The sequence below is a fragment of the Pistacia vera genome, unplaced genomic scaffold, assembly GCF_008641045.1.
Source record: "Pistacia vera cultivar Batoury unplaced genomic scaffold, PisVer_v2 Contig111, whole genome shotgun sequence".
Taxonomy (NCBI): Eukaryota; Viridiplantae; Streptophyta; class Magnoliopsida; order Sapindales; family Anacardiaceae; genus Pistacia; species Pistacia vera.
Genome location: NW_022195149.1, coordinates 752,553 through 778,579, shown reverse-complemented (window position 1 = coordinate 778,579; position 26,027 = coordinate 752,553). Strand labels below are relative to the sequence as shown.

Sequence of the window (26,027 nt, the reverse complement as noted above, 5' to 3'; positions counted from 1 at the left end):
GACTTTGAATTACGCATCCACCCAACAATTGCCTGGAAATTCGTACCAACAACCCCACTATCTCTCAGCAGCTTTAATTCAATTTCTTACCTTTATTATAATTGTTTTTTCAAATTTTCTGAATAATTTATAAATATATAATGTTAATACTCTTTTAGCATTGAATTCAATTACATACGTGATATTTTTTCTTTCATTCATCTTAACAAAAATATGATGGGTTATTTTTGTTCAACATAGAGATTATAATAAGTCTAAAGTTTAGACATTTATAAATATTTTTTTCTCTAAATGTACGTGAAGCTAAGCTTAATTAATCTTCAAATAATACTACTCTTCCCAAAATTTGTATATAAAGTGATTAGAAGAGTAAAAAATATAAAGTCAATATGTTAAATAAAGATAAATGACATATCAATTAATGGACAGTATACCACATTACTTTGTATATTAAATTTTGTATGCAAACTTTGTAACAGTAGTACTAGTATTTTTAGTGCTTGGCAAGCACCAACCCGTGATATTTACTCAATGAATTTAGCCAAGGAAGTATTGTAATTCACAAAACATAATATTCTGTCGTCTATCAAAATCGATGTACTTAGTCAAATCTTTTGATTAATAAAGTATAATCTTTTATAGCCAAAAATATTATGATTAAAAAAACATAATCTTTTCTAGTCTATCAAAATCCATGTACTTGGCCAAATCTTATGATTAGCAAAGCATAATCTTCTATGGTTTATCAAAAACCATTGACGTTGATTTGTTTGTATGGATGAATGTTGTTTCAGGAGATTTCACAATGGAAAACATCAAGAATATATAGTTTATAAGAATTGATATTTGATGTGGTTCAACATAACCCACTTACATATATGGATGAAAGAGAAATCAATTATAATAAATATTAACACAGATATGCAAGAGTTTAAAATACCATATATCTAATATCTAATCTAGTATATAATTAATAGAGTGGAACTCAATTTCTATACTCAGCTCATAATTTTTAATTAATCCATTGCACTACATGCTCTATGTAACTCATCCTTTCTATCATAACCTTGAATTGATTTTCAAGCCTATATTTATATGTAATGCATGAGATATTATACTCTTTAATAGGATTTACATTCCTTTGATAATTATATTCCTCTCTAAATTAATTTTCGAAAAAGATTACAATTTATCAAGAAAATATCTAAGAAAATGAGTCATATAGGAAACGTATATGAAACGAATAATATCCCAACGTATTGCACGCAATGAGACTTGTCAGTTTTCTTCACCTAACAAATTCATATGGGAAACGCAAGTTGACTTCAACCAGCCCAGAATTCACTACTTCAACATTCTCCACTGTGGTCTAACGTAAGTTTACTCATGATTGAGACATGAGCTTCAGCGACTGCCAAAGTTTACTGTTTCCAGTCCAAATACCATAATGAATTGACCACTAAGAGGTAGTGAAATGATTTATTAGTAGCCCCATCTTCTATTTCAGCAATGGTAAACGGAATCTTAATTTATATTTAGTCATATATTTTAAAACCATGTTTATTTTCATTAATTGAAAGTTATTCTTTAAAAAAAAAAAAAAATTGAACCTCACCAAATCTAAAAAAAATTCCATCAATTCAATAACTAAATAAATATTATATAGCAGAGGGAAGATTTATTTTAATTATATTATTCTATTTCAAATAAACAGTATTTAAAATATTTATTATCTTTAGAAGAAAATAACTTCTTTATAATTCATTGAAAGATAGCAAATGAAGCATGACAAAAAAAATCTCTAATTATTCATAAGGAGAGAATAATAAAAAGTTTGAGTCCACCAATAATTCATAAAAATAAAAAAAATAAAAAAGTAATTTGATAAAATCCAAATCAACGCTTATCAAATTTTTTAATCGAAGTCCCAAAAATATTTTGTTTTTTTAACATCAATCAACTGATAATAATATAACTGGTTCGGATTTTAAAAGAAAAAAATGCAGACATACACATTAGAGAAATTAGCCAAAAAACATCCGTCGAAAAATAACTTCAATTGTAGAGTTAGAATTTAAAATATGTTTTAGACAATTTTAATTTGAAGATAATTGGTTAATTTTGGCTAAAAGAAGCAAAAACAAAATATAATGAAGAGAGTTTGAAGTGGAATCATCCATTTGAATATACCATATGATTCTAATTTGATACATAACCTTGATATTCTTTATAATAAACCATTACCCATCATCTTTATAATATTCTTTGATCTACCAAGTTGAAATATTGGAGAGAATTAAATGTCAAGTTATTCGCAGTATCAAATATTGGAGAGAAAATGGGTGATGGGATGGAGTGGGTTGACAGAGCCACGTGAGAGAGCCACTAACACCACCCAATTCACCACCCCCATTTCCAGTGGATTTCTTCTTTGACAAACCTCATCACTTTCTTTGTTGCCTTGCCCACTACCTTAATTCCTCCCTTTGTGCACAATGTGTATCATCCCTTAATCTATCTTATCGTGAATCGTGATCCCCTATCAACAAATTGAAATCAAACTTTTTATTTCTTTAAATAAGAATCAGATTAGAAAAGAATCATAATTTGGAGATAAATGATATTTACAAAACATAAGTTCTAACAAGTTATACCGATGATGAAGAAATTCTCGAATCAGATCAATCTGAGGGAGATCAGCTTCTAACAAGTTATATCGATGATGAAGAAATTTGGAAAATGTGCCATCAACACCACCACCAGACAATTTGATTAAACTTAACTGAAATTTTGGGGCCAAAGAATATGACTCAATTCCTGGTTGAAAAATGGTTGAATGAAATTGGAATTTGAAAGTGATTGTTAGAATCTTTACACCAAATTCATAATATATGTTTCAAAGATAATTAATCAAATTCGTAAGCTTTGAATCAAATAAAATTTAAAATATTTTTTTTTTGGGTATTATTTGTGTTCAAAATGAGGAATTACAATTAAATTACAAATCAGTGGATCCTAAAATACCTGTAATAATTTACCTGGAACATGTGAGGTGTCATTGAGTTCTTATAACTCCATGTTTGAACGGTTGAGCGAAGTGAAAGCACCAATGCTTTGCAAAAGGCTTTTATGGAGAGCAGCCATCCAAGGTTAACTCTTTCAAAAATGGGAATGAGCAGCTAAGTGATTGTAAAAGAGTGTTTGTTGGTGCTTTTGATATACTAAACATAACAGGTTTTCAACTTGGCTGTTCAATCAATCAGCACACCTGTTGACATAAAGAAGTTTAATTTGCTCTGTTCTATGCCCCTTGCTGAAATTCCAAGCAAATTTAAAGATTAGGGCAATAAAGAAAATCACAACAAACAACAACTGGGTTAGCTAGCGACAACAAAACATACCTCATAGAGATGTTTAGAGTTGGTTCATCTCATCACTGTGACCAAACCAATACCCAATGCAGTCTTCATTTGTGGCAGCTGCAACACCATGAACAATTAACACCAAATACAAACTATAATCATGCGAACATAACATAAATCAAATTTACCTCTCTCCGATGATAACCATTGCCGTGAGGCTCCAGATTCACTATGAATAATTCTTGTCAAATGAAAATCCACACATTAGGCACATATAAATTTCAACAAAATCAGTATTCCTTAAACAAAAATAATACAAAACCTAATGTTCTTATCCGCACACAGGGAAAAGATAATTTAAGCAAAATCATCCTCCCCTAGCAGAATAAAATATCAATCATTCCCACAAATAAATTTCAACAAAGTTGCCACTTGTTAACAAAAACAAAGCTAAATCAAGCATTTACAGAATGAACAATCTACACACGAGCATATATAAATTTCACCAAATTAAACTATCATTTGTCAACAAAAACAATAGAAAATAAAACATTCTGAACATTAACAATCCACACACAACTGCATAAATAAATTTCAACAAAATTGTCACTCGTTAACAAGAATAATGCAAAATCAAACATCCCCAACATGAACAATCGAGACACTAGGGGATATAATTATCAACGATATATCCATTCCTTAAGAAAAACATTGTGAAATCAAACTTTGTCAAAATGAACATCAACACACAAGGGAGAAAATAAATTTCAACAAACTTTATCAATATGATGACAATAAATTGATCGATAACATTATTAGAAACAATGTTTTATAATACAAAATATTACAAATGTTTAAATTACATTACCAAAATATTTAAAGTAATAACCACATTAATTATCTAAGCATAACTTGATCCCTTCACTTCAATTGTAGAGATGGGAGATTATCTAAAGCAATTATTGTATATATGGCCATCAAATATCCAATTTGGATCCAAGCCCAACATTCAGCAATAAGAAACCATTAACAACAACACTACAACTCTATCAGAATACCTTTCAGAAATTAAATTGCACTGTTATATATTGAATTCAGAGAAAAAAAAAATAGTTTTATAGCAATTCAACTTAATTACATTATTAATTAGTAATGGTAAGGAAGGCAGCCATAATTTAAGAGATTTTCTCAGAAGAAATGAGTACAGATAGGATTTCCAATCATATGGAATACCAAAAGTAGCTTATATTACTTCGTCTCAGATAAAGTAAACATTGTTATTTGCTAACTAAATAAGTAATAACAACAAAATTATGGGATTAAAAAAATACTGCACTAAGCCCACAAAAGTGCTAAACCAAGACATAGTAATATGGTAGACAGTTAACTTTAAGAATTTACAGATTCTTGAAATAAAAAACTAAAATTATGCTTCAATTGCATTGATTAGGCATTGCTTCAAGCCAGTAAATCAGGATATCGCAAAAGAAAAGGAATTAGACAAGTAAAGATTAAGAATCGCATTCATCTCAAGACTTATAATATAGTCTAAAAACATTGGAGTACTCATTGTTGCACCAAAAGAACTCATGATTAGAAGTTAAACACCCATGATGATACAATCAATCCTGCCCAGACTCAATTTGTACATAAGAATCTCTCATCTTTAATTTATGAAAGTTTTTAAATAATCAGTGAGTAGAACTATAAAGACTGTACATTAATAAGAGAATAATTTAAGTCTTACTTTATTCAATCTAAAATTTCTTCAACCTGTACATCAGTGATTCTATAGATTTTTGAATCCTGGCGCCATCTGTCTGCTTCACTCTGAGATGCCTCATGTAGATATTGAATCCCATGCCCCAAATTGGGAATTGAAGGAGCCACGGGCAAAGATTCAGCAACACATTCAATTCCATCTCCATACAGAAGCAATTCCGCACAAGTTGCAGTAGAACCCCCAAATGTTGCCCATGATAGGACACCGATTAGACGTACTCAAATTTTACTCATTATTTCATAAAATGCTATTCTCATTGTTGAAAACTGGTCTTCTTAACAGATGCTACGACACCGTGGGCCACTGCCCAAATTTTCTCGGCACAAGTTACTGCCTTTAAGATAGATGTATTTGACCCAGAAATTGCTAGTCCTGGGGCAAAAACTTGAGTCTTGTCCAAAGCTATCACCATTGCTTTCTGGGCTTGGGTAAGAAAAAGCTTTAGCAAAACAGGAGCTTCAAACATTACAACCTTCATGAAGGTTGATGTAGGAAAAAGTTTAGTGAGAGATGAAGATCCTAAGACCACGGTTGCTCCAGCACCCACAGCTATGACAGGTTTATTAGATAATGAACGCTTCTTATCCATGTGATTTGAAATATCCCCCATCATCTTAGCAGCGTGTAACCGACTCTCCAATCAAATCTTTGACTTTATCAGGAATAGGAGTATTCCAATGTTTCCGAAGCCCAGCTAAGTAACTAGCATCCACTACTACTACCATAGTCTTGAATTTCTTAGCTTGACTTTGAAGAGACGGTGCAAGGAGTGGTTGCGATTTATCCTCATGTGGAAGCTCAGAAAAATAAATATTAGATGAGTTAGAATCCCTTAATTTATTGATAGGTAGCTAACCAACATTGTTAAGAGCCATTCTCAAACCCTCTCAACTGCAATTTGAAAGGTGTAAACTTCAGAAATAACTTAATTATCCACAACTTCTCCTCTGCTCACATCAAAAAGCATCTTTTGTGCAAGGGCAAGAGCTCTTGACATTGATGGGAGATCAGCAAATATATATCATGCAAATCCAAGAGTAATGGAAAAATGGACTGTGCAAATGACGAAATTCAATAACCGCGTCTCAACTGAAATTCCTTTGACAAATATAAATTAGAATTTGGAAGCCTCAATCTCAACCCAAACAAATCCATATCTGAAGTTGACAATCTCACCATCTATGACTCAAAGTCATTAGTAAGATAAAACCTCCTCGAGGTCGATGACACAACCAAGCCCACATTCTACGGAACCAAACTACTAACCAAACATTGACCTTTATTCCCTGAATTAACTCCCGCAAAAGATTTATCTGCAACAGGGTCTCTAAACCATAGATGATTCAAGCACTACAAACGATCAACCAACCTCCTTGGCTGCCCTTTTGGCAGCCAAAAAAGGACCATTAAAACCAATCCCAAAATTCTCCCTCAAAACCAAGTCCCAGCCGCATTCTCATACACTTTCCTATCAATTCTATCAACAAAACATCGTTTAATCACTCCAAACAAAGAAACTGAGTCATCACCTTTATCTCCTAATTCAATCTCCTCACATTGCACTTTATTCTGAACACCCACTTGAGCTACAATCCCATCAGGTCGCACGTCCTTGATAAGACACTCGACATCTAAACACGATCTCTCCCATAAATTCTGGGCACAAAGTATATACTCCACAGATTTTGATTCAGGTCCTCTAATAGCGAAAACAAACTTTTCGTGTGTTCCGGTATGCAAAGCCTGCGAAGTAACTCATCAGGAGCTCTCAAGTCATCAGATTTTAATAATGACAAAAATTGATAATAACAAAAAGAGTATATGACAATATATGGATATTGTATTAGTCATGCAAAATTTTCATTCAAAGAATGAAAGAAAAAAAAATCGAGGTTTGTAATTCTAGAAATATCAACAAATTTCAGAATAACACTAATACAATAAAAATAACGAAAAAAATACTACAAAAATACATACTGGCCTGACAGCTTCCTTGTCACCAGAAAAGTTTACGACGGCGTGACGAGGAGTTTGACGGTAGTTTACGGTGGATCTAAAAACGTTGATGATGGTCACGAATGATGAATGTTCGTTTTTATATGAGTAATCTGGTGTGATAAGGACTAGTATTGTAGAATGAGTTCAGATATAAGGACACATAATGTTACGCCACGTGAAATAGATATTTGCAGTCTATAACGTTCTAGGCTCTTTTAGTCCCAATCTTTCAAAAAGTAATACTTTAGTCCCAAAAACTACCTGACCTGAACTTCAGGAACAAATTAAGTTATAAATTTATTAGTTTAAAACAACTATTCACGTCAGTAAGGATTAAATGTTTCAAGGTCATCAACAATACTACATATTAAAAATTTAAGTTAGTAGGTTTGTATGGAATAGTTTATATAAAGAGTTTATATTTCTAGTATTGTTCCTTTACTTATAATAGAAATTAGTTTACAATCATGATATGCATATAAAATTGGGATCTCAAGTTATGTACTACTTATTTAGGTGGGTGTTGTGAAAAGCAGAGATGTTTGGGCTTCTGCAAAAGAGAAGGGCTTATGCGAAATTAGGAGTATTAAATCCTATCGGTGAGGGGTAACATGTCATTTTGGTTTTGTTTGAGACTTGGGGGATTTTTACAACCATTGGGTCTCAATGTAATGGTATTGGTTGTTTGGACTTGATTGAGAGATTGATTCCATAAGTCTATTTTTTCATTATTCGGTTGGAATTAAATGTTGGGGCAGTTTATTAAAAAGACATTTGAAGTTTACATTTAATTAAAAGGCTATCAAGTTTTAAAATGTTAACTAAATAGCCATATTATTGATTAAGGGTAATTAGTGCTTAATTAGGATTAATGTAATCTTTTCAAAATTATCTATATTTCCACAAACCCGAAATTGTTGCAAATAAACCCAAAAACCTTCTTCTTCCTCCCGCCATTAACGCATCTCTACCTGCATCTTCTTCTCTTCTTCTTGGCGTCGTCAACATCTTCTTCTTCCTCNAAAAAAAAAAAAAAAAAAAAAAAAAAAAAAAAGGAAAAATAAATAATAGAAAAATACGTACCAACCTGATACGGTCCTTTTCAATGACGCGACTAGAAGTTTGAGCGCAGTTTTTTGGTGGATCCAGTGTGGTAAGGACTTGGGACTATTCTTGATGAATGCGAACGATGAATGTTGGCTTTATATGAGTAATCTGGTGTGGTAAGGACTAGTCTTGTAGGATGAGTTCAAATATAAAAACCATTAATTGTCTGTCACATGGGAAGAGATATTCGGAGTCTATATTTCATTAGCCCCAAAAACCAATGTTCTAAAAACTAGACTGGACCGCCTGGTCGGATCGGTTCGACCGACAACCGGCGACAAATCCAATCCGGTATATATAAAAAACTGTTATTTTAATTCAAGCCGGATTGGACAGCGGCTGGACTACCAAATAGTGTCGATTCGCGGTCCAATCGCAACTAAACCCTATCGGATTCCGGCATCTTTTGACGGAGAAAACACCCCCATTCGACGAACGGCATCTCCACGACCAAAACCATCCATTTTCAGTTGCCGTCGTCCAGCCTACATTGATCGCCGTCCACCTAAAGTTCACGCGACGTCGGATTTCTTTCATTGATTCCGGCGAGTTCTGACGACGATGGAACTCCCTAGCACCACCATCAGAGTCGCCGGAACCTACACATCAAAAGTCCCAAGATTCCAGCTTCGATTGGTTGTCGATCGTCACTGTCGCCACCACTCACCAGAATCTTCGCGTGATAGGGGTATTTTAGATAGATTTCAAACCTTAAGGGAGTATTATAGGGGTGTTTTTGATGAATTTCAAACTTTAAAGGACTAAATTTTTTTATAGATTACGGTCCAACCGACCGATTCAACCGATCAAACTGGAAACCACAACCGATCAAACTGGAAACCAGACCCTTGAAAGGGTCATTGTCAGGTTCGGTTTTAGAACATTGCCAAAAACTACCTGACCTGACCTTGAGAAAAAAAATAATTTAAAAGTGATGTTTGTAGGTTCCAGCTCAAAGTGATGTTTAACAGTAGCCTCAACCATACTCACATTACCGTGAAGTCTACCAGAGCTTTGCTTTTGGCTCGAAAGGCATTTGCTCAATCATGTTATGTGCCTCTTCTAGCCTTCCAACACGACTTAGAAGGGCAACCATGCAAGCATAATGCTCCATTTCGAAAACATTCAACGCCTTTCATACCCTCAAGTCAACTCACTCAATTCATCTCACATTCTCAAAACCGGCGTCTCTAATGACGCGGATCTCGCAACAGAGCTTCTGGCTCAATATGTAAATTACCAAGACTTCAATGACAATGTGATTCATATGGTGTTTGTATACGGGTTTAATTTAGATTTGTTTGTTCAGTCTTCTTTGATTCATATGTACATTGACGCTCACTAAGTGTTTGACAAATTAGCCCAACTGGATGTGAAACTTTTAGCGCTCTGCTTGCGGTTTACGCGCGACAAGGGTGCGTGGATGTAGCGAAAAAACTCTTTAACAAGATGGGTCATTTAAGAGTGGAACCCAATGTGTTGTCTTGGAATGGTATGATTGCAGGGTTTAATCATAGTGGACATTATGAAGAGGCGGTTCTTTTGTTTCAAAGGATGCATTTGGAAGGATTTACTCCTGAGAAGCACAGTGTTGTCCATTGTTCTTTCCGCTGTGGGCGACTTGGAGAACCCAAACTTGGGATTCAGATTCATGGTTTTGTGATTAAAGAGGTTTATTGGAGAACAAGTGCGTTAGTAGTTCACTTATTGATATGTATGGAAAGTGTGGGTGTACATGGAAGATGTCCAAAGAGTTTCATGAAATGGAAAATTTGGATGTAAGTGATTGCAATGCTTTTGTTACAGGTCTCTGTAGGAAATGGTCTTGTTGACAATGCATTGGAGGTCTTTAGGCAATTCGAGAGCTAAGGAATGGAATTACATGTTGTGTCTTGGACGTCAATGGTTGCTGGTTTTTCACAAAATGGAAAGGTATTGAGGCATTAGAACTTTTTAGAGAGATGTAGATAGTGGGGATGACACCAAACAATGTTACAATACCTTGCTTGCTATCAGCTTGTTGAAGTGTTGGAGCATTGATGATCAGGAAGGCGACTCACTGCTTTTCTATCAAAAGAGGAATATTTGGTGATATTTACATGTCTGTGACACTAAGTGATATGTATGCAAAGTGTGAGTNGTATGAAAGATTGAGTGTTGAATGTTTTCGAAATGGAGCATTATGCTTGCATGGCTACCCTTATAGGTCATGTTGGAAGGCTAGAAGAGGCATATAACATGATTGAGTGAATGCCTTTCGAGCCAAAGGCAAAGTTCTTGCAGAGTTCATGGTAATGTGAGTAACTGAGTATATGGTCCTAAAGGCATGTGGACTGAGGTGGATGCGGTGAGAGATACGATGAAAGCTATGGGACTAATGAAAAATAGACTCCAAATACCTCTTCCCACATGGCTGATATTTATACTTGAACTCATCCTACAAGAGTATTCCTTACCACACCAAATTACTCATATAAAGCCAACATTCATTATTCAAAGTCATCAAATTTTTCGATCCATCACAAACTACCGTCAAACTTCCTGTCACGCGCTCACACCGTTGAAAAGGATGCCGTCAGGCTGGAACGTATTTTTCTATTATTTATTTTTCTTTTTTTCTTTTTTTAATTTTCTTTCATTCTTCGAATAAAAATTTTGCATGTTATTTAAATATTAAATACCTCTATTTTGTCACACACACTTTTTTAATAGAAATTTTCACCCAGTTTTGCTTAAGGAACGTAGAATAGGGTTTGATCTTGTTGATTATTTTGTTTGTTAATGTAATTTTAATGGCAACTGGATTGGTTTCAACTCTGCAAAACGTGTGGCCATTTTCATTATTAAAATCTGATGATTTGAGAGCTTCTGATGAGTTAGTTCGCAAGTTTGCATACCGGAACACACAAAAATGTTTGTTTTCGTGATTAGAGAATCTGAATCAAAATTTGTGTTGTTTATCCTTTGTGCCCGTAATTTATCGGAGAGATTGACTTTAGATGTCAGAGTGTCTTATCAGGAAAGTACAACCTGATAGTGTTGTAGCTCAAGTGAGTGTCTTATGAAAAAAATGAGAAAAAGGCGGGTACGACCAAATCGGTGAATTGTGTATAGAGATGGGACTGAATGTGTTGCTGAATCAGCCAGATTGGGGCGTTGATTCAATATCTACATGAGACATGTTAGAAACTGAACCAAACAGATGGCACCAAGATTCAAAAATCTATAGAATCACCAAAGTACAGGTTGAAGACAGTATAGATTGAATAAAGTAAGAATTAAAACTCATTGATGGTTTCAAAAAGTTTCATAAATTGATGATGAGAGATTCTTATGTACAAATTGAGTATCGACAGGATTAATTGTATTATCATGGGTGTTCAAATTTCACGCAAAATAAAAATATTTATTAATAATAATTTTTATTCCTTAATAGTCTTAAAACTGTCAAGAATTTTTTTTGTAAATTTTTTTTAAAATATTTTTATTTTGTAATTAGTTTATTTTCCTGATTATTACCANAAAGTATAGATTGAATAAAATAAGAATTAAAACTCATTGATGATTTCAAAAAGTTTCATAAATTGATGATGAGAGATTCTTATGTACAAATTGAATATAGGCAAGATTAATTGTATTACATGGATATTCAAGGTTCACGCAAAATAAAAATATTTATTAATAATAATTTTCATTCCTTAATAATCTTAAAATTGTCAAGAATTTTTTTTGTAAATTTTTTTTTTTAAATATTTTTATTTTGTAATTAATTTATTTTCCTGATTATTACCGATTAAATAACAAAATAATATAATGAAATTCTTCATAATATTCCTCAACCAACAACAATTATCACAATTCAACAATAAATTTAAATATTCAACAATCTCTTGATTAATTTATTGAATGGTACACTTTTTACATGTTGCCGTACAAAGAACAAAATAAAAGAAGAATGAACCTCAAGTAAACAGAACTATTTCAATGTCATACTGCACATAGACCCTTAAATCCTTACAACATCCAGAGCTGAAACAAACTTCCCAGTCTGCTTCCCTTGCTTAGCAACCAGTCGATTGTTAAATAGTAAAAAATTAACCCAAACACAAAAGAATTATGCCTAGTAGAGCAGTTCTTGAAATGAAAATGCATAAGTGAGCAAGTTGTATGGCAAATATGCAAGCCATACGGCTCCTACCTAATAATCAGCTAATCACCAGTGAGGCTTTCGTAATCATACTACTGGCTACATAAAATAATGCCCAAGATCTCGGAGTTATTTTCAAATTATTCTTTTGTATACATGTACGCAGTTTAATGCATCTGCCACTACTATGTTTAATATAAAACTAGTAGTACTATACATCCCAAGTTTGTATTCCAAATGATATGGCCTTATTTTTAGAAATAGATACCATTGATCACATAATAACATGATCCACAAACACCACCAAAATAATGACAATATTTAGAATGCAAAACTAGGGTATATGATCTGCTTCAACATACAGAGCAGCAACCACACCAATAAGTGAACACGAAAGGACAATTGCATAAACATCAATCAGTGTATCCAAATAAATCACTAGCTAATATCAGTACTAAAAACTCTAAAATCTATAATCTACTAAAGGTCAAACATGGAGGAAATATAAACTAATTCAATAAAAGATCAAGTTCAAAAGTCTTCTTATGCCCCAACACTTTTAGGAAGGCTATTAAACAATTCATGTCATTTCGGAAGAAGGTAAGTTAGAATCTAACATTTTCTCTGATACCTATTCCTGTCTCCAACAAAAATGTANAAAGGTCAAACATGGAGGAAATATAAACTAATTCAATAAAAGATTCAAGTTCAAAAGTATTCTTATGACCCAACACTTTTAGGAAGGCTACTAAACAATTCATGTCATTTCGGAAGAAGGTAAGTTAGAATCTAACATTTTCTCTGATACCTATTCCTGTCTCCAACAAAAATGTAGTATATAGATATGCAGGTCACTTATAAACAATAAATAGGGATATATTGCAATTCTTTGTCATAATTTATGAGAGAGATGACCATAGACATTAACCTGCTGCATCAGGACATTGTTGTCCCCTTCAAAAGTAGATTGCACATCAAATTCACTTTTCAAATGACAAACATGATTTTCAGTCTTCAGGCCTTGTCCTCCACATGCTCCACGACATTCCTAAAAGAACAGTAGTCTGAATCAGACCACTTAACATGAATGTAAATAATCGATGTGTAGTTGAAGTTCCTGACCTGTAGTGTTCGCTGATTGTGCCAGATAAAAGTAGCCTTGAATGCACTTAAAATAACATGAATGGTTTTGTTTGACTGAGGTGTCCTATTCACATATAACATCTTCATGTAGTTTGCAGCAGAACTCATAGTATATCTGTTGCAGAATCAATAATGGGGAGGAAAGGGGGAGGATAGGAGCAGAAATAGCAACACTAGTTTATTAGTTAAGATCATCAATAGATAGGTCCAGTATAATTACTTTTATTCCAATACCACATATTACCAAAGCAATCAGGATAAATTTATTACCATTACTAAGTGAAAAATATACACTTTCAATAGAATCAAACTCCCTACTTACTTTGCAAACAGATAAGAGTCAATTGGGAAAATTTTGTAAATGTGTCCACACTGGCAAATCCAGTAACATATACACTCAGTTCATACCAGATACTATAAATGTAAGGGAAGAGAAGGGAGAAAAGTTTAATCCCAGAGTTACAATAAAATTTAATTTTCACAATACAAGTTATCGAGATGCTTACGTCTTTGCAAGGAGAGGCAATAGTCGCTGTTGATGAATTGGATAATCGAGCAACAAGATTTCAGGTCCATTTGGTGTAATAGAGAATGCCCGCCTTGATAATGCATACCTTATAGCTATTGATAAGCCAATCTAAAAGGAGAAGAATGTTAATTTCCAGTAGTTCATTAAGTTTCTCAGGATTACCTGCATCCCTGGCCCAAGAATCATATACAACTGCAAAAGTTTTGCAACTGAAGGGAGACCAGATTTAAAATCCATTATTAACTTTGATATGTACACTGCTGCTGAAGCTATATTTACACGACCAGATGTTCAAGCGGCCATGAAAGCTGCAAATCACTAAAAATAACACAAATATATAAGAGCTTAGAAAGTCATCTTATCAGATAAATTAAGCTAGAAGAAGATAACAATATGCCATCTATCAGTAAGGTAATTACCTGATCTGGGTCTTTGATTGCACTAAGATATTCTCCATCACGTGAAACATCAACAATTGAATTCAACAAATTCTCCTTGGGGATTCGGACATTATCGAACCTGAAAAAATTCCAAAACTTTTGAGTTACATCATAACTATAGAGAGCATAACTTTTTAAGGTCATTCAAACATAAAGTAGAGCAGTTTAGCCACAAAAGGTCTTATAACTCTTTCCAAATTTAACCATTATCAACCCGATTTAACCCAATTTTATGACCACAATCAGCTATCAGGATATTAGGACAAATTTTATCATCTACATCCCTGATCTGGCAAATGAATGCATGAACCCCTTGATTTTTCCCATTAATTTCAAGCTGCGAAAAGACCACCGTCTGTGTTGCATGCTAAATAGGCAAAACAACAAAAACTATGTAAACACAGATGCTGCAAGTACAATTTCTACCCATGGCATGGGAATCAAACTGAACAACAAAAATTACCAACCAAATCTTAAAGAAAGAAAAATTTCAGTCCACCAATACAATATTTTTGAGCTGACTCACAAGGAGTGTTTATAACAAACTCTCTAGTGTTTGAATCATAAGTGGTAACTGTTTCAATTCCTTGAACCTTTTTCTCATTATCTCATAAAATGCTATTCTCATTGTTGAAAACTGGTCTTCTCAACAGATGCTATGACATTGTGGGCCACTGCCTGAATTTTCTCAGCAGAAGTTACTGCCTTTAAGATAGATGTATTTGACCCAGAAGTTGCTAGTCCCCGGGCAAAAACTTGAGTCTTGCCTAAAGCTATCACCATTGCCTTCTGGGTTTGGGTAAGAAAAAGCTTAAGCGAAACAGGAGCTTTAAACGTTATAACCTTCATGAAGGTTGATGTAGGAAAAAGTTTAGTGAGAGATGAAGATCCTAAGACAACAGTTGCTTCTGCACCCACAGCCATGACAGGTTTATTAGATAATGAACGCTTCTTATCCATGTGATTTGAAATATCCCCCATCATCTTTGCAGCTTGTAACTGACTCTCCAATCAAATCTTTGACTTTATCAGTAATAGGAGTATTCCAATGTTTTCGAAGGCAGCTAAGTAACTAGCATCCACCACTGCTACCATAGTCTTGAACTTCTTAGCTTGACTTTGAAGAGACTGTGCAAGGAGTGCTTGCGATTTATCCTCATGTGGAAGCTCAGAAAAATAAAAAATTAGATGAGTAAGAATCCCTTAATTTATTGATAGGTAGCTGAGCAACATTGTTAAGAGTCATTCTCAACCCCTCTCAACTGCAATTTGAAAGGTGTGAACTTCAGAAATAACTTAAGTATCCACAACTTCTCCTCTATTCACATCAAAAAGCATCTTTTGTGCAAGGGCAAGAGCTCTTGACATTGATGGGAGATCAGCAAATATATATCATGCAAATCCAAGAGTAATGGACAAATGGATTGTACAAATGACGGAATTGAATAACGGCGTCTCAACTGAAATTCCTTTGACAAATATAAATTATAATTGGGAGGCCTCAATCTCAACCCAGACAATCCATATCTGAAGTTGACAATCTCACCATCTGTGACTCAACGTCATTAGTAAGATAAAACCTCCTCAAAGTTGATGACACAACCGAGCCCACATTCTGCGGAACCAAACTACTAACCAAACATTGACCTTTATTCCCTGATTTACTCCCCCAAAAGATTTATCTGCAATAGGGTCTCTAAACCATAGATGATTCAAGCACTATAAACAATCGACCAACATCCTTGATTGCCTTTTTGGCAGCCAAAAAAGGACCATTAAAACCGATCCCAAAAATCTCCCTCAAAACCAAGTTCCCAGCCCAATTCTCATACACTTCCTTATCAATCCTATCAACAAAACATCCTTTAGTCACTCCAAACAAAGAAGTAGGAACCAAATCATCACTTTTATCTCCTAATTCAATATCCTCACATTGCACTTTATTCTGAACACCCACTTGAGCTACAACCCCATCAGGTCGCAGTTCCCTGATAAGACACTCGACATCTAAACTCGATCTCTCCCATAAATTATGGGCACAAAGTATATACACCATGGATTTTGATTCAGGTTCTCTAATTGCGAAATAAACATTTTTCGTGTGTTCCGGCAGGCAAAGCCTGCGAAGTAACTCATCGGGAGCTTTTTAAGTCATCAGATCTTAATAATGAAAAAAATTGATACTAATAAAAAGAGCATCTGACAATATATGGATATTTTATTAGTCGTGCGAAATTTTCATTCGAAGAATGAAAGAAAAAAAAAATCGAGATTTGCAATTTTACAAATATCAACAAATTTCAGAATAACAGTAATATGATAAAAATAATGAAAAAAATAATAGAAAAATACATACCGGCCTGACGGCTTCCTAATCAGCGAAAACGTTTGCGATGGCGTGACGGAGAGTTTGACGGCAGTTTACGGTGGCTCTAAAAACATTGACGAAGGTCGCGAATGATGAATGTTGGCTTTTATATGAGTAATCTGGTGTGATAAGGACTAGTATTGTAGAATGAGTTCAGATATAAGGACACATAATGTTACGCCACGTGAAAGAGATTTTTGCAGTCTATTTTTTTGTTATTAACGTTGTGGGTTATTTTTAGTCCCAATCTTTCAAAAAGTAATATTTTAGTCCCAAGAACTACCTCACCTGACCTTCAGGAACAAGTAGGTTATAAATTTAATAATTTAAAACAACTGTTGTCCTTCTCTTGACTTGAAGACAACTATTCACGTCTGTGTGCCCCTAAAAATTAAAGAGCAATGCTACAGTTACCGAAGAATACGTATCGAATTCATGCATCCGTGGCGTCATCTTGTTTTCTTAAAAAAGGAAATTCATAGTTAATTGACGATCAAGATGACGCTACGTCATTCGGTATATGAATTCGGTGCGTATTCTTCGGTAACTGTATTATTTTCCAAAATTAAATGTTTCAAGGTCATCAGTAATGCTACATACTACAAACTATATATAATAGCTAAACGTATATTTGATCTGTATGCTTGCTCACATAAAATTAAAATTTTTTTTTTCAGTTTGGATGTGTGGATTAAAACTTGATATCTTCAATTCTAAAACCATGGTAAATTATCATTTTATCTAAAAGCTTAAATTACTATACATATATCAAATATATAAACATTTCTTTATGTTATAAGTTAGCGCCATATTGATTATAGGATCCCAAATTTGATTATAGAAATATAATTTTTTTTTTTTTTTTTAACAGGTATATGAATTTCATTTAAGATGAATCTTGTTAAAACATAAATAGATTTATATATATGTATGTGTTTGTACCAGAACACAATGTTCAATAAAATAGTAAAACAGTTATTTGATTGGTTGGGCTAGTAAGAAAACCGAGACTTTCATTAAATAGTTGAATTTTTTTATAGAATCTTTAAAATATGTTTTGAATAATATTTTTAATTAATGTCATATTTAAATTATGTTATGATAAATATTACAAAAGACTTTTTTCAAATATTTCTACAGTTTAAAATCCATATACTTACCAGTCACCACCATTACTAAGCCTAATAAAGACTTTTCTAGCAGGAGTAAAACTGAATAGAATTAATAAAAGGGGTAAAGAGGATTGGGAAATTAGGGTTTTTATTTAGGTGGGTGTTGTGAAAAGCAGAGCAGAAATGTTTATGCTTCTGCAAAAGAGAAGGGCTTATGCGAAAGTATGAGTATTAAATCCTATTCGGTGAGGGGTTGTTAGGATTAAGTCTAACGATGACATTTTGAGGTTATAGGACAGTTCAAAGCACTGTTGTTTTGAGTAGCAAGTAGCTAAGAATTCAGCTCCAAAATGATGTTGTTTAATGTCTGTAAAATCAGTTATAAAACTGATTCTTGTACCAGTTTTCAGTTAATGAATTCAATACACAAATTGGATAGCCAAATTCGTTTTTGCCTCTTCTTCTTTACTCCAAACAGATTCTTGCAAACCCTAGTCTTTACATGAACTCAATGACGAATTTGCTTTGCAGACACTTAGATCAATCCGCCGCTATTTTCTTGGGTTGGAGGTTACCAAAGGATCAACGGGAATACACTTTAAACAGTCTAAGTACACCACAGATTTGCTGCGCAAAACCAATATGCTTGAAGCTAACCCGTGTTCCACACCCATGGTATCTGGTACCAAGTTGTTTCCTGAAGATAGTTCTCCCTTTACCAATCCAAGTTTATATAGAAGCAACATAGGTGTTTTACAATATCTTGTCCTAACCAAACTTGATATCAGTTTTGCCGTCAATAAACTCAGTCAATTCCTTTAGAATCCCACTAATCTGCAGTGGCAAGCATTTAAACGCATCTTGCGATATCTTAAAGGAACCGTTACTCATGGTCTAATCTTTAAACCAGTAGTTGCCTTGGATATTGAGTGCTATTCGGATGCCGATTGGGGCAGCAACATTGCATATCACAGGTCCACCAGTGGGTATTGTGTATACTTAGGACCAAACCTCATTCAATGGTGTCCAAAGAAATAGAGAGTGGTTGCTTTATCCTCCATTAAAGCCGAGTACAAGGCCTTGGCTCAAGCTACCACTGAGGTGGCTTGGCTCCAAAGTTTGTTTGATGAGTTGAACTTGAAATTCAACAAGCCTCCGGTAATTTGGTGTGATAACATCAATGCAGGGGCTTTGCCTACTAATCCTGTCTTCCATGTCAGGATCAAACATATTGAGATTGATGCACACTATTTCCGGGAGTAGGTACTTGCCAAGAAACTTGTAGTCCAATATGTTCCGTCTAAATTGCAAATTGCTGACATGTTGACTAAAGCACTGTCAATCACTCAGTTTCTTACTTTGAAACAAAAACTAAATGTTATTGCACATGATACCATAAAGGTTGCCTAGTTCAGATGATGCAAATATTGAGTTGTCTAGCTACGACTTTCTGCAGGTTGTGCTGTTTAGCTAGTTTATATAAAGCTTCCTAAGTTTACTGCTGTAGTGCTGCATGAAATGATGTGTTGTTGAATGGAATGATGGAACGATTTAAAAGGCTCTGTTTTGGTTGAAAAATTGCTTCCTGAATTTACTGTTGTGTTGCTGCATGGAGTGATTTGCAAAAGCAGTACTTGTTGGAATGATCTACAAAAGCCTGTGTTTATTGTTGTGTTGCTACATGGAATGATGTGTTGTTGAATGGAATGATGAAATGATTTTAAAAGGCTCTGTTTTGGCTGAAGCATGCTGCGGTTTGAATTTTTTAACAGGGGCAATGTTTTACTTTGATGAATATTGCATTCTTTGAATTTTGTTTTTGACATAGGTAGTGTATCATTTGATGAAGGATACATTTGACAAGCTTAGTTGATGGATGTTGCGTTTGATAAGCTGCATTCTATACTCTACAGGCCTTTTTTTTTTTTTTTACAGATGCATTAGTTTGTCACATTAGTTTTTGCAAGCAAAACTGTTAACACAGTTTGGCTTGACAGGGGCTGTTAGGATTAAGTCTAACGGTGACGTTTTGAGGTTATAGGATAGTTCAAAGCACTGTCGTTTTGAGTAAGTTAGTAGTTGAGAATTCGGCTCCAAAATGATGTCGTTTAATGTCTGTAAAATCAGTTGTAAAACTGATTCTTGTACCAGTTTTCAGTTAATGAATTCAATACACAAATTAGATAGCCAAATTCGTTTTTGCCTCTTCTTCTTTACTCCCAACAGATTCTTGGAAACCCTAGTCTTTATCGTCATTTTGGTTTTGTATGAGACTTGGGGAATTTTTACAACCCTTGGGTGTAAATGTAATGATATTGGTTGTTTGGGACTTGATTAAGAGATTGATTCCATAAGTCTAATTCTTTTTATTATTTCGGTTGGAATTAAATGCTTGGGGTGGAAGCGGACCAATTGAATTGGAGGATTTTTTTTTTCTTTTTTATAATATACAATAATGATTTAAATATTGAATATATTATTTCATTTTATTTATGAATATTTCATACATTACTAATCAGAATATCATCAATTCTAGAAAAAAATTAATATATAGGAAGTATTAATTTTCATATAAGGCATTGAAAATGTAAAGGTGTTATAGAATTACAAACATATAATTGTTTTAGTTGTGTGAATTATTACATTTACAAGTAAGATATGAAAATTTAAAGGTATATGTTTAAGCATGTATGTCTATGCATAATGTTTCTTAAGATTTTTCTAACATAAATAACATGCAAAATTTCCATTCGAAGAAGGAAAGAAAATTAAAAAAAAAAAAAAAGGAAAAATAAATAATAGAAAAATACATACCGGCTTGACGGCATCCTTTTCAATGGTGCGACAGGAAGTTTGAGTAATCTGGTGTGGTAAGGACTTAGGACTATTCTTGATGAAAGTTGGCTTTATATCAGTAATCTGGTGTGGTAAGGACTATTCTTGTAGGATGAGTTCAAATATAAAAATGTCCATATTTCATTATTCATAGAAACCACCTGACCTGACCTTGAGAAAAAAATAATTTAAAAGTGATGTTTATAGGTTCCAGTTCGAAGTGACGTTTAACAGCAGCCTCAACTATACTCACAATACTATAAACTCCACAAGAGCTTTGCTTCTGGCTCGAAAGGCTTCGCTCAATCATGTTATATGCCTCTTTTAGCCTTCCAACACGACTTAGAAGGGCAGTTATGCAAGCATAATGCTCCATTTCGAAAACATTCAACGCCTTTCATACCCTCAAGTCAACTCACTCAATTCATCTCACATTCTGAAAATCGACGTCTCTAATGACGCAAATCTCACAACAGAGCTTCTGTTTCAATATGAAAATCACCAAGACTTCGATGACAGTGTGATTCATATGGTGTTTGTATACAGGTTTAATTTAGATTCGTTTGTTCAGTCTTCTTTTATTCATATGTACATTAAATGTCACAACATTGGGGATGCTCACTAAGTGTTTGACAGATTAGCCCAACCGATTGTGAAAACTTTTAGCACTCTGCTTGCGGCTTACGCTCGACGAGGGTGCGTGGATTTAGCAAAAAAAACTCCTTAACGAGATGGCTTATTTAAGAGTGGAATCCAACGTGTTGTCTTGGAATGGTATGATTGAAGGGTTTAATCACAGTGGACATTATGAAGAGGCGGTTCTTTTGTTTCAAAGGATGCATTTGGAAGGATTTAAGCCTGAGAAGCACAGTGTTGTCTATTGTTCTTTCCACTGTGGGCAACTTGGAGAACCCAAACTTGGGATTCAGATTCATGGTTTTGTGATTAAGGAGGTTTATTGGAGAACAAGTGCGTTAATAGTTCACTTATTGATATGTATGGAAAGTGTGGGTGTACATGGAAGATGTCCAAAGTGTTTCATGAAATGGAAAATTTGGATGTAAGTGATTGCAATGCTTTTGTTACAAGTCTCTGTAGGAAATGATCTTGTTGACAATGCATTGGAGGTCTTTAGGCAATTCGAAAGCCAAGGAATGGAATTACATGTTGTGTCTTGGACGTCAATGATTGCTGGTTTTTCACGAATGGAAAGGTATTGAGGCATTGGAACCTTTTAGAGAGATGTAGATAGTGGGGATGACGCCAAACAATGTTACAATACCTTGCTTGCTATCAGCTTGTGGAAGTGTCGGGAAGGCGCCTCATTGCTTTTCTATCAGAAGAGGAATATTTGGTGATATTTACGTGTTTATGACACTAAGTGATATGTATGCAAAGTGTGGAAGGATTCAAATGTTATGACTTTGTTTTGATATGATGTCATCCAAAAACTTGGTTTGTTGGAACGCTATAATGCATGGAAAGGCTAAAGAAGCTATAGAGATTTTCTATTTGATGCAAAGGAGTGGACAAAAGCCTTGTTTTATTAGCTTCACTTGTGTATTATCTGCCTGCAGCCAGGCTGGCCTAGATGACAAAGGCTGCAAATTTTTTGATAGCATGTGTAAAGAGCATGGTATTGAAGCAAGGATGGAGCATTATGCTTGTATGGTGACCCTTCTAGGTCGTGTTGGAAGGCTAAAAGAGGTATATAACATGATAAGCAAATGCCTTTCGAGCCAAACACTTGTGTTTGGGGAGATTTGCTTAGTTTTTGTAGAGTTCACAATAATTTGAGTATAGATGAGGCTGCTACTAAACATCTCTTTGAATTGGAACCTACAAATTATGGCAACTAAATCCTTCTGTCCAATATATATATATGCTTCCAAAGGCATGTGGACTGAGGTTGATGTGGTGATAGATGGTGAGTGCTCCAGTTTTGCTTATTTTGAGATAGCTCTCAGGACTCAAGAGTTTAGTTTGTATGGAAGCCTTCTTCTGTGGTGAGTAGTAAAAAAGAGGTGACATACTAATTGAACTTGTAATAACAGAAGTAGCATTCCAAATGAATTAGAACAACATATGTGGGTATGTATTTTCAAGTATGTGATTTTATCTGCATTAATTACTTGAGCAATTAATATCTAATAAATTTGATTGCATAAGTTTCATATCTTAGAAAGTCCTAACTGGTGAAATCCTTGGTGAAAAATGAAGAAAAATTGAAACAACATTGCATTGAATTTGTCTTTTATTTGTTTAAAGAGAGGGTGCTAGTCTTCTGTGGTAGCATATTCTACAATTTGATTTTATTTTTTTAACTGCTTAACCTGGAAAACATTCAATTTGTATGTCATATCAATTTTGGCGTGGTTAAAGATAATTGTTGTTGCCAAATTTTATTTTCTGGACATCAAAGAAGAGTTTGACGCAATGCTTGATTTTGGTGTTAATTAATCCAAATTTGACATTAAAAGTATATTATTTTTTCCTTGGATGCCAAATATTTTTTTGTCTGTAAGTACTATATTTTTAAATATATTTTAGTTTTGCAGGTTTACCATCATTTTGGAAATGCAACAGTTGGGCCTTTTGATCCTTATGCTCATATGAAGTGAAGTGTGTGCCAGGCACCAATGATAATAATCTATTTTACTGTACCTGAAGGTGATTGGTTTTACCATGACTGTGATATTTTCAGGGATAACAATGTTGAAATAGATACTGATGGTGATGATCAAATTTATGAACTCGCAACAAAGTCCCTGTTACCTAATGATGCATGGGCAACCTGGCTTCTTGTACCAATTTCACATCTGAACCAACATCAAGATTGGCAAGTGAAACACTTGGTTAGTTATTACATACAGATTATCAAAATCAACTTGATTTGATTTCAACCCATTGTCTTTGAAAAAGTAATTAAAATAAGCATGGCAGAGGTTGCAGTGAGCTTCATTGTACAGAGTTGGGTGCTTTGCTTTTCCAAGAAAGAAAGTTGTTCAAAGGTGAGTATCTATTTGAAGTAATGTTTTATTTGAGAATAAGCCAAGATGAGTCCAATAGTACAAAAGTGGATTCAGATCCTTGAATGGTTTGATATTCGAATATTATGGAACGAAGAGCAATAAATTGATCATTAACATTATTAGAAATAATAAATTCCTGTTGATTGGCTAAGTTTTTATACCATGGATAATTCATCATATTTTAATTATCTTGCACAAAAGAATACGATAATATTAACAAAATTTTTATTGTGGAATTCGCTAAAGAGTAACTACTTTAAACCTCTTTGTTTGACTCTTTTCATATGCTTTATAAAATAAAGATTATTTCTAAAATTTGTTTGTACAATTAAATCAATTTTTTTGTGTTTCAATTCCTATTATTTATAAATAAAAAACAAAAATCATATTAAAATGTGAAGAAACGAAGAAAGATAAATCTCAATAGTGAATTTTCCATGAACTAGGAAATAATAGTTTCAGATTTCATATTGATGTGTTTTCTAATTAACATATATAGTACTAGAGAAATTTATCATAAATTTAATTGAAGAAGTGTTGGAAATACGCTTACAGAATGATTCGAATTAAAATTAAAAATTAACAATAACAAAATTAAGGGTACATATAATGCAAGGATATATTTTGATCACCATTTGTCAAAGGAAATAGTCAACAATGAAATAATACGAGGAAGTAATCCACTTTTCGACGAGATGAAACCATACTTGCTGCCAATGAGGATTTATATACAGGACAATAAAAAGGCCCAAGAGCATAATTATATAAGACAGTGTAAAACTAATATAAAACATGCCCTTGTCAATGAAGTTACTATCTTCATGGTCATTAACTATTGAAGTTGGCGATGATCCAATTTCATTGCATATTTTTGACGATTGCACTTTGCAAAGCATTGCAAAGCAGCTCTCAAAGCTACATCTCTGAAATGTATCTTACCTGATAAGTTGTTGTGTGCTATTGTGCAAACACTCGAATAACGTAGCTCAACAAACTCAGGAGGGATTTTACCCAAGGTTCTGAAAACCGGACTGGACAATGACCTGTTCAAGGGTTCGGTTTTCGGTTTGACCGGTTGGATCGGTCGGTTGGACCGTAATTTATAAAATTATTTTTAGCCCCTGAATGTTTGAAATTCATCAAAAAACACCCCTATAATACTCCCTTAAGGTTTGAAATCTATCTAAAACAACTCTGTCACGCGAAGATTCTGGTGAGTGGTGGTGGCAGCGACGATCGACGGCCAATCGAAGCTAGAATCTTGGAACTTTTGATGTGTAGGTGCCGACGACTCTAATGGTGGTGCTAGGGAGTTCCATCATCGTCGGAACTCGCCAGAATCAACGAAAGAAATCCGACGTCGCGTCACGCGTGAACTTTAGGTGGACAGCGATCGATGTAGGCTAGATGACGACGACTGAAAATGGATAGTTTTGGTCGTGGAGATGCCGTCCGTCGAATGGGGGTGTTTTCTCCGTCGAAAGATGCCGGAATCCGACGAAGTTTAACTGTGATTGGACAGCGATTCGACACTATTCCGACTGTCCAACTGCGGTCCAATCCGGTTTAAATCAAAATGACGGTTTTTTATATATATCGGACCGGATTTGCCGCCGGTTGCCGATCGAACCGGTCCGACTGGGCGGTCCGGTCCGATTTTCAGAACCTTGATTGTACCATTCAAGTTGTTGTAGGAGAGATCCAAGCTCTCAATCACCATGCGGTTTGAAAATTCTAAAGGAATTAGACACGTCAAATTGTTATACGATAAGTTTAAACTAATGAGCATAGTAAGTGTTATGCCTGGGAAAATAAAGGGCTGACGTGGGAAAATCGTGTGAAGGGCGACCTGCTCCCGTCAGAGCAACACGCACACGTCAGACCTGCCACATGATATGGAGCTCACACGCGTCCATTTCTTTGCAGCAAATCGTGCGAAGTCAGCTTGGGAAGAGGGCAATGGGACATAAAGCAACATGCTAGTTTACCGCCCACTGATACTAGTGAACAGTTTGGATTTGGATATCAAAAGCTATGAATATTGTATATTGTATAATAGATCTTACATTATATATTAAAAGTAGACTATTTATATATTATTATTTGAAATTAATTGATCAGGAAAACAGTTATATTGTTATGATATTAAACAAAAATGGGGGTAATGTAAA

The 26,027-nt window shown here is 34.3% G+C and overlaps 2 protein-coding genes and 2 pseudogenes across 2 annotated transcripts in view; 2 read left to right on the top strand and 2 right to left on the bottom strand.

The window, feature by feature from the left end:
* The window catches only part of LOC116140600, a 47,053-nt pseudogene extending 35,769 nt beyond the window's left edge, over positions 1 to 11,284 (top strand).
* Positions 1 to 26,027, bottom strand: part of LOC116140464 (receptor-like protein 1) — a 66,927-nt gene that overhangs the window by 31,957 nt on the left and 8,943 nt on the right. The window lies entirely within an intron of this gene.
* On the bottom strand, positions 13,290 to 15,490 carry LOC116140592 (acyl-coenzyme A oxidase 3, peroxisomal-like). The gene is made up of 6 exons (XM_031426209.1): positions 15,188 to 15,490; positions 14,734 to 14,876; positions 14,489 to 14,588; positions 14,047 to 14,177; positions 13,520 to 13,655; positions 13,290 to 13,445 (listed from the first exon to the last, which is right to left on the bottom strand). The coding sequence occupies exons 1-6, from the start codon at positions 15,488 to 15,490 to the stop codon at positions 13,290 to 13,292; spliced, it is 969 nt and encodes a 322-aa protein (XP_031282069.1).
* LOC116140470 lies at positions 21,002 to 23,948 on the top strand (annotated as a pseudogene).